A 10181-nucleotide genomic window follows, 5' to 3' on the forward strand; every position below is an offset into this window, starting at 1 on the left:
TTTAGATTCTATCATTCTTGAAAAGTAAATCGTTATGCTATCCCAAAGAGCATAAAAGGACTTGCTAGTCCTTTTAGAAATCCTGTGTTCAGTATTGACATTCAGAATCAAATGGATATTCACTGAGATAAGATAAGGCTTGAGACAAGTTGAAGGACTGACTTACATTCAGCATACATCCCAGCCTCAGTGGGCAAACCAAGAATGGCAGGTTGGAATTTGGCCCCTCAGTGGCTAAGACGCTGAGCTTGTTGATGGAAAGGTCGGCAGTTCAGTTATTCGAATCCCTAGTGCCACGTAATGGGGTGAGCTTCCGTTATTTATCACAGCTTCTGCCAACCTAGCAGTTCGAAAGCACGTAAAAAAAATGCAAATAGAAAAATAGGGACCACCTTTGGTGGGAAGGGAACAGCGTTCTGTGCGCCTTTGGCATTTAGTCATGCCAGCCACATGACCACAGAGACGTCTTCGGACAGCGCTGGCTCTTTGGCTTTGAAACAGAGATGAGCATCGCCCCCTAGAGTTGGGAATGACTAGCACATATGTGCGAGGGGAACCTTTACCTTTACAGCAGTGGTGAAATCTGAACCGGTTTACTATCGGTTCGCTGGTTGCACATGCGCAGTGTGCACCATGCACAAAAGAGAGATGTGCGCATGCGCAGTGCATGCCAAAAGGAGGCATGGGGTAAGTAGAACAATGTGGGGGGAGGAGTGATCAGCTGTGGCACACGATCTTTTTTTACTTTTAAAAGCATTTTTAAAAAATGCTTTTAAAAGTAAAAAAAAGGCTCTGACGATCGCACGGCTCAGCTGTGATCGTCAGAGCCTCTCTCTTTTTTTTTTACTTTTAAAAGCATTTTTTAAAAGAAGCAGCAAGCGGGCGACCGGGCGATTGGGTGAGCATGGGCGAGGGGGCCCAGGGATTTTTGCTACCGGTTCACCGAACCACCCGCTGCCATCACTACCAGATCGGCCAATCGAGTCTGAAGCAGGAGCATTTCACCCCTGTTTTACAGTTCTCCAAACCTACTGCTAGGAACAACTAACTCCATACTTCCTTCAGTTTGAAGACTTTTCAGAGCAGCCTTTGGTGGCAGCCTGCTCTCCAATGCACAGCTCTGAGGAATTCTTAGTAAGAAGTATTGAGTCCAGTGACCATCGCAGAGAGCCATGTCTGGCCAAAACCGCACAGTGGAAGCTCAATGAGAGAGCTGGCAAATGCTTTGGAGGGCATTTTTTGTCTTTTTTGCTGTAGCAGCAAGAAAATGAATGACATGGCTTATGGAAGACATGTTAAGTCTAAACGTCTGGTTTTGGTGGATGGTGGCAGTCCAGCTAGAGCAGTTGTCTCATCTTAGTCAAAAAGTCCTCCTAGGCCACGCAGAAGCCTGAGAAATGTTTGGGTTTCTAGGTTTTCAGCTTCAGTTGTACTAACAAAATCAGAGCTACAGAACAACTTGACCAACTGAGTCTAACACATCTTTTAAACCACTTGTAGCCTGCCAAGTGCCTGATCACCCCATATGCTTGTAATCCCACGTGAGCAGCAAAACCAGAAGGTCTATCGCCCACTTAGCGAGCCATAATTAGATAGTGGGTGGGTTGCATTTGGTTTCATGGGTCCAAAGCTGCACAGGCCTGTTCCAAAAGAATGCACTTGTCACTTATAGCCAGCTTTTATTATAATCCTGTAGGTTGGCTGCTAAAACTCTATTAAAATCAAATAGCTTTCAGTAGTCTTACTACATAGAAGAGCTGCAGTTTTTGGCCTATAAATACGAATGTGTGATTATGTTTCTTCCCAATGTGGGCCTTTTAATTTGCTCGCTGTGATTTCAGGTGATTTGAAAAGCTCACCTTTCCTTCCCTCCCCCACTTCTCCTTCTTTTTAGACATTGTCAACTGTGACTTGAAGTCAACGCTGAGAGTGCTCTACAATCTGTTCACCAAATACAGAAACTTGGAATGAAGAAAAGCACATCAGGAAGCCACGGGTGGCAAAAATTGGAACCAAACAACAAAAAAAGCTCTCCTTTCTTTGCAGTCATTCTCAATTTACACTACGCTTTCTTGAAAAGAAAGGGCACCGTTTCTTGGAATGTTCTTTGTCGTTAAATTTAAATATTTTTATTAGGACAATTTGAGTTCAGAAATATTAGAAAGTGAAATCTGCTGGAACGTAATAGGTTTGATGGGGAAAAAGCAGATTGCTATATGAATTAACTCTTGGTTTTAACTGTCTTTTAATTTCTTAGAGAATAAGCACCAGGCACAAATCCTGATCCACAACCAAGCTAAGCTAAATTACTGCCAAACAGAATTAAGAATCTGCTCCAATGAGCTTTTTGGAGGAAACCTCATGTACACTGTTTTTATGTGTATGTGGAGGGTCTGTTTCCTTGTGCAAGATGCTCTTTTATTTGCCCAAGCCTCTCTAGTGCTTCTCCCTTTCATCACAGGGTTCCTCCCTGCCATGCTAAGGACATAATTGTAAACCCAGACTCTGACTGCATTGGGCTTTTTCATCAGTACTGGAGCTGAAACAGAGTTCTAGTCTATACTATTTTCCCTTAGAGTCACAAAGTGATAGGAACAATGTCCCCCTTACTTATAGCAGCACCCAAAAACCTTTAGCATTCATGTCACAAATTGCTCTTTAAAGTGTAGATGGTCCATAGAATGATATAAGTTGAAATTTGCCAGTTTAATTAATTTATGGATTCTACGGTACATTCTCCTCCCCCTCTCCCTCCCCCTCTCCCTGTCTCTCTCTCTTGTCCCCTCCCCCCCACAAATGTTTATTTGGGACAAATGATTCATTTTATTTATGATTCAAAGGATATGAAGGGAAGGAAGGAGGGGAAAGGAGAGAGAGAGAGAGAGCATGTACAGTTTGATGATGCAAATAAAACAACTTGTATCACTATAAGGGGCCAACTTTTTGTTCCCATTATATACATTCCACATATTTTTCATTCCTATAAAGTCTGCATGAATATATGCAACTGTGCACTTAAAATAACATACAGTATAGTATCTTTGGTGGTAAAATACTCTTGTTTACTTGCAAAGACTGAGGTACGAAATATGTACATACTTTAAAAGTGTGGAAAATATAGAGCAAGATAGTACGGTGCTATAAACGTTGAAAAAATAAATGGGGTTAGTTCTGCCAGGGTACTAAAAGAAAATAAAAATAAGCTTTGTTTACTTAATGATAATGAAAAGGAAAGAATATAATTGATAATAGTAAGATAGAAGGTTTAAAGAAATGCAAAAGAAATCATAAAACCACAGAAAGAGAAGTGTTTATGTTTAACTTGTTTTCTGAATACCTCAGATGAATGAGAAATTCTAAACATTTACAGAAAACCAAACAATGCTGTACTGTTGGTTTTGAGCAACAGAATTAGCTTGTATACAGATAAAGTATAAATTTTTAGTATAATATATTTTTATTCAACTTAATTTACACTTATTTTGTACTGAAATTTTAGAGCAGTTTAGAAATGTATTCTCTATGGAAAATGATAAACTTAAATGTAAAATAATACTCTCTACATATTTTATAACGTTAGATTCTGATTTTAAATAGATCTTTCATTTAGTATCTAGGTATTACACAGTAACTTTGTTTTTGTAGCTCAAAGAAAACTGTTCATGTGATATAAGGTCATGCCTTTTGCCTTCCAGAAGCTGAGACAGTGCTATAAGTATTCAAGGGCCCAGATCCAATTTCATCCAAAACTTCATTTGTAGTAAATTTGCCATGAGGTATTTTATAGGGTTTATATATTGCTCAAATTACTATAAGAATTGTTTTTGAGTGGTTATATGCCCAAGTAAAATCTTTGTTCATATATTCGAATGTGATTTGTTACATGCCGTTTTTCCTTGTATGAGGATTGTGATATAGATGCTATATAAAATGTGTCTAAATTATTTTATATGTTCAAGGGAACTAGTTCTCTGTGAATTCTTGATCCTTGAGCTTTGCCCATTGTCAAGAGACAGGATTTTATGTTTAAGGTTCAGAGATATTGAGTAGACCCTAGCTCAGCAAGTGATCATTCTCTAAAATTCTTTTGGATATTGGATTCTGGATTTATGTTCAGTTTGATTTAACCTCTTTGAGCAGCAACATGTTTCGCCATGTGCAGAAGCTCCAGGGAAAAGCTGGATGCTCACTGCTTACATTGCAAAATCAAAGTTAATATCGTGAAGGAGAAAAGGTTGGAATTGTTGGTGATTGCCAAGAAAAGCAACAATTCTTCACCAAGTCATTATTTATGCTAAGTAAGGGGAAGGGGCAAGTCACATCATGCCAACCATTTATGATCCTTTTTAAAAAAAAAGGAAAAAAAGCACAAAACTGAAAAGCTTGAACTCTTGTGGCCAATCTAGCCAACTTACACAAAATGCAAACAAGTGGTTTTTAAAAACAAAAACAAAATTCAATGCTCTCATAATAGGATAACATATCCAACGTAAAGATGAAACAATAAACATCCTTTGTTATTACTGGGCACAACTTAACTGTTTAGTTTTAAAAATAAGGTTTGTGTTTTATCCACTAAAGGGACAAATTCTTGAAAAGATTTTAATTAGTCAACAAAAAGTAAAGTAAGCAAAATTGTACCAAAAAAAAAAAAGCATCTTTCCATTTCTAATCAGTCCACGTAGAAACTAGTAGTTGGTGCATGTATGTGTGGAAACAGTTGTTGTTAGTTGCGAAGTCGTGTCCGACCCATCGCGACCCCATGGACAACATTCCTCCAGGCCTTCCTGTCCTGTGGAAACAGTATTATATTGTAATTTAAGTTTCTAAGTGAAAGCAGAACTTTCAGTTGTGCAAAGTTCAGCAGCTTAATCTACATATATGTTAGATTAAGAAAGTGAAGTGGAATTCAACACACTCTGTTCATGTACTTTGTTTTCCCAGATATATTTCCAAAGAAGTTTTGTCAATTGTATCTCTGAAAGGAGAATACGTAGCGCAAACAAACCTGGTTTCTCATCAGACAAGAGTCAGGTTTTCCTCTTGGTTCAAGATGATGGGCTAGATATATAGCTGTATGTTCTTGGCAAACAGGCCCCTGTGATATGGGAGGTAGGAAGCCTATATATCCATAATATCTATGCTTGAACTTCCCGAGTGCATTGCCTAACTTTAAAGTGCTTTCTGCAAATCGTGATTTTGTTAATTGTGTTTTCTTATGAACTTGTCAAACCACAAAATGAATTTTTTGAAGTGCATTTGGATCAGAATTACAAACTAGGTATTTGATCAACAAATGACTCATGGATACTGAGTTCCTTCCATTTTCAAATCCACAAGTGGTTAACAATTGAAGGTGCTTTCTGTGATTTTGCAAATTGCGTGGATATATTTCTAGCAAGTTATGTTTTAACTGAAGAGCTATTTCTATATTATAAATATATATATTATGAACGTGCAGTTGTTTGATAATATTCATACCCAAGCATTACATAGCATACATAAATTGAACCTTCCTTATATTTCTCATGGAGATATATCATTGCTATGAAGGTAATATGCAACAGAACCTATAGATTATATCTAATATTTATTGCATTTTTAAAAATATAGGAAAAATATACTATTATGCTAACAACTTCATTTCTGTATCAGATATAGATTTCAGATCTATTAAAATTTGTGTTTACCTAAATGCATATATTTGCCATGTTTCTCTGATAATTGAAGATCTGTTTTATATAGGATCTGTGTCTGTCCCTTTAATTGTTGTTGAAGTTAAGCAAAGCTTTTGGGCCAACCCTGCCTAACTTATGATATCAATTATTTTTCTTGCTGTGCAGCAAGATAAATATATTAAAAATAGTATACTTATATGTAGGATTAGCAGACTCTCTGGATTTTGAAAATCACAAGCCTAAAGGCTGGTGGGAAGAAAGGGAAGATTAAATAAGAACCACTGCAGTACTGTAAATGGCCATGGACATGTCTTTTTGTTTGTTTGTTTGTTTGCAGTTTCTCTTTCCTATTTAGTGAACTCCATGCCTATGGGACCATGTCTAGCTTATGTGGAGTCATAGTTGATAAAGTACAGATTTTTGAACTGGTGCCTCTGCACGGAAGGAGGATCCATGAATGCCACAGTTTGCCCATTCCTATCACCTTGAAAATGTGATTGCTCTTTGGTGCTCTCTGAGCTTGCTTGTTTGTTTTCTTGCAGAGGTTTCATTACCTAAACTAGGTAACATCATCAGTGCTAGTAAGGAGTGCAGTTTACTGTCAGCTTTATATTCTGGGAACTTGCCTGTCAAGTGTTCCTGGGGGTTGCGACAGGCAAGCCACCAGAATATAAAGCTGATAGTAAACTGCACTCCTTACTAGCACTGATGATGTTACCTAGTTGGGTAATGAAACGTCTTCAAGAAAACAAGCAAGCTGAGGGAACACCATAGATCCTTCATGTCAACCCCGAGCTACAAATATTCTCCTTTATTAATATGATTGCTATTGTTGCACAGTTAATAATGGCCATGCATTTACACATAGTATTGGGAAGATCAGAATTTAAATCCTAAAAATCTAGAGTTAAATTCAATGTGGTGTGAACAGGTTTCTGTGCACAAGATAATCTCATCTCTCACGTTTGCTTTTGTGATGCTGCAGTGGTTTCAGAAATTCTTCGCTGTAGATTCTCTGATTATTTGGGGGGTGGGAGAAATGTTTTCAGCCAATGATAAGGGAAGTGAAGAGCCAGAGGTCAGAGAAACGCTGTGAAAGTGGCCTTGACACCCAAGGCTGAGAAATGAGTGTCAAAAAGTCTGTTATCACATAAGGGCAGATGAGACACTAAAACTGAATAAATATAGCTAGATTCCTAGATTCTGCAGTAGCTGATCTTCACTATAAGGGCTTCTTTGGCATCTGCAGTAAAGTCAGCTTATGTATTTGAGTCTTGTGCTTGACTCCTCTGCTGCTGTTTTCATTTATCTAATGCCCATTGTCTAAAAAAAACTAAATTTTGTAAGCAGGTTCAGTCAGACCCAGTATTGAGCCAACATTAATGGACCTTGTTGATGATCTCTAGTAGGTTTGGAATGGGATGGTACATTCATCCTGGCCCTTCTTAATTTCAGTAGCCTTCACTGTTATCTCCAGCTCAGGGGATTAGGAGTGAGAAGTACTGTATTACAGTGGTTCTTCTTTCTCCAGGGTTGGTTCCAGTCAATGGTGTTGGAGTATAGAAGTTGAACCTGAGACCTCTGCTCTGCAGCAGGCCTCATGGCTTTCCTCTCCTCCCACTCCTATTTAACATCTACCAGGAGCCACTGGGTGAGGTCATGCCATTTTGGGGGTCATATTTTCAGTATGCTAATGATACCTAATTATATCTTTCAACCTCAGGCCAACCAAGTGATTCTGCTGTCATCCTTTCCTAGTGGCCTCCACCCAGCATCTGAAGGCTGTGGGGATCTGAATGGGAAAAATAGGCTTTGGCTCATGCCTGGCAAGACTAAGTGGCTATTGGGTTTAAGCACCTAAGTCTGGAGATCTCCTGTCTTTAACTCTGCCTGGCAATGCATTTTCCCAGATGGAGTAATTCAGAAAATTTGGGGGTCCTTTTGGACTCAGTTATGCCTATGGAGATGTCTTCACAGTTTTGCTTCTGCAACAGTTATACCCATTCTTGGATCACAGTGGTTCATGCCTTAGTCGCTTCCTGTGTAACATGGTCTATATGGGACCGCCCTTGAAGAATTTTCAGCAGCTGCAGCTGGTCTGGAATGCAGTGGCACAATTAAATTTGGTGTTACTTACAGTATTACACCTATATAACACCGCTGCTGTGCAAGATGTACTGGTTTTGAGAAGGCTACGGTGTACAATGCTTGCTATCACCTATAAAGCCCTGCATCTGCTATTTGTAGAATCACCTCTTGTTTCTGCACACCCCAGCAGATCTGACAGGGAGGATGGGCTCCAAGTCCCTTTCATCAAACAGTGTCATCTTTTTGGACCCAAGAGCTTTCCATCTGGTAGTGCCTATCCTATGGAACAGCATCCCTGCAGAGGCCCAGATGGCTCCAACCCTGTTAGCTTTTTGTAAGGCAGCGAAGACCAGGCTGTTTCCCCAGGCATTTGGGCTAGGTTAGGTAAGCTCTGCTGGTAAGGCTACTTTTATGACTTGGGTTTAGTGTTTTAAGCTCAGGTGTCATGGCTGTGTTGTTTTAATTTTGTTCGCTGCCCAGACTTAACTAGGCAGCCCTATAAATCATATAAATAAATAAACAAATCAGGCTAAAGAAACTTCCTGACAAGAATATTGTTCCAGTTTGAAAGCACCCCTGAACAACTGTGCTGCTATAATCTTGGCTGGGCTTGAGAACTAAACCAATTTATTTCTGGCCCAGCTAGAATGTGTTTGAAACTGCTGTAAACCTAACATTTTCTACAGCTCGATTAAGCTTCTGTAGCCCCTCAAACCTCCTCCCAACAGTTGGGCTTCAACAGCCTTTGCAGTTCTTTGGAAGAGAACGGTGACTTAATATCCCCCTCAGAATATCCACTCAAGACTATTTTACAAGATGAATATAACCAACCTGAGGAGAGTTATGTAAACTTCATTTTATCATTTTGTGTGGAAAGAGAGTTTAGAGTATTTTGTTCGAGGGCAGTGACTGTTCACTCTACTTCAGTCTTGTAAAGTTGGCAGAACCTGCTTTTGAAGATTGGGGCTGAAAAATTGGAACAGTATGGAAATGCCCTAAATTAGCGGAGTTACGGGCTTATGTATTTATCCTACTTTTCCAACTGTTGTTCTGTCACAATAATTTGCCAGTACTGTAAGTTCATCTTGTGGTAGAGATAGAGATATATATAGAGAGATGGAATCGTAGGTAGGTAGGTAGATGTAGATATAGATGAGAGAGAAACACACACACGCGTGCGCACACATGCACACATACACATACAGACACAAACATGTAGGGATTTTGATACAGCAAGCTTTTGAGCCTGATCTGCCATTCAATTATGATTGCATATATATTAAGATAAAAGTCACTTAATCAGTGTAATTGATCTTAGACTATTTTAAAAACTGATGTTTTCATTGATGTTTCAAATTATTATTCTTGATCCTTTTCAGCCCTTTATTTGTTCAGCATTAGCCTGCTACATTGCAAAAGGATGTTTGTATTGTATTTCACCACAGTAGCCAGAATGTCATTGTGTGTTTTGAAAACACATTATGGCAAACTTCACTTATTGTTTCTTTTGATGTAGCTTCGTCACCAAAAGTGTTTGTTAAAATTGTAAGGAACAAATCACATCGATTTAACAATGTTTCTTTCTGAATAGGGTTTGTATTTTAAAAACTTTAAACACCATAGCATGTAACAGCTGTAATTGTGCGGGTTTTTTTCAATGGGCTGTCCTTTCCTGTTGCAGGTAAACTAGCATACCTAAATGCTTCCATTCTTTCAGAAGTCATCTAATGAGGCTGAGAGGTTAGAATCAGGAATTTGAAGCAAGTACTTAACATCCCCTCCTGTGCACTAGGTGGGGTATAATCAATAAGTATTGAACCCACTGAACTAAACTAGCAAGCAGTGTATCGTAACTGCTGCTACTGTGTATGTGTGTTAATTTAATACTTGTTTGAAGTCAATTACAAATAGGCAAAAGTCTTCTAACTCTAGATTTCAATACATTTTGAAATTTGTTTGATGTGGGGGGGAAAATGGGCTGGCATTGGAAATACATTCAGTGAATAACGTGAGAACTTCAGGAATTATTTTCTATAATGTTAATGATCTTTTAACACTTCCTGCTCCTGTGCATTTTAATTTTTATAAATTATTCTCTGTCATCTGGATAATTTAAAATGGTGCTTTTCAATTATTCTGTCTAATAAATCAGTTCACCTTCAATTGCTACTTGAGTAATATTTTTTAATTTGTTATATATACTGTGAAACAATTAATAATGACTTTTGAAAACTGTTTCAACATACATAATAATCATAATCTAGTAATTGGTGGCTATATGTGTGAAATTATTCATAGGAAAAATAGTTATTTCAATACATCTTTCTGAAATAAAATGTGTGGTTCTTATTTAATAGGATATTAATAACAACTGTAAAAATAGCTAACGTTGCTCCAGATCTAGCTCTTTCCCCC

At 38.3% G+C, this 10181-nt stretch overlaps 1 protein-coding gene across 9 annotated transcripts in view; it reads left to right on the top strand.

Annotated features, from left to right (window-relative positions):
- The window catches only part of PARVA (parvin alpha), a 78604-nt gene extending 68675 nt beyond the window's left edge, over positions 1–9929 (top strand). For 4 of the 9 annotated variants that reach the window (XM_058160082.1, XM_058160075.1, XM_058160068.1 and 1 more), the window contains 2 exons: positions 1895–5112; positions 7954–9929. In XM_058160082.1, the coding sequence (XP_058016065.1) occupies positions 1895–1971 (77 nt within the window). In that variant the 3' untranslated portion in view covers positions 1972–5112; positions 7954–9929. The remainder of the gene's footprint in view (positions 1–1894; positions 5113–7953) is intronic. The other 5 variants (XM_058160100.1, XM_058160110.1, XM_058160091.1 and 2 more) reach the window with 5 other exon arrangements.
- The last annotated feature ends 252 nt before the right edge of the window (positions 9930–10181 follow it).

The sequence above is a fragment of the Ahaetulla prasina genome, chromosome 1 (genome assembly GCF_028640845.1).
Source record: "Ahaetulla prasina isolate Xishuangbanna chromosome 1, ASM2864084v1, whole genome shotgun sequence".
Lineage (NCBI taxonomy): Eukaryota > Metazoa > Chordata > Lepidosauria > Squamata > Colubridae > Ahaetulla > Ahaetulla prasina.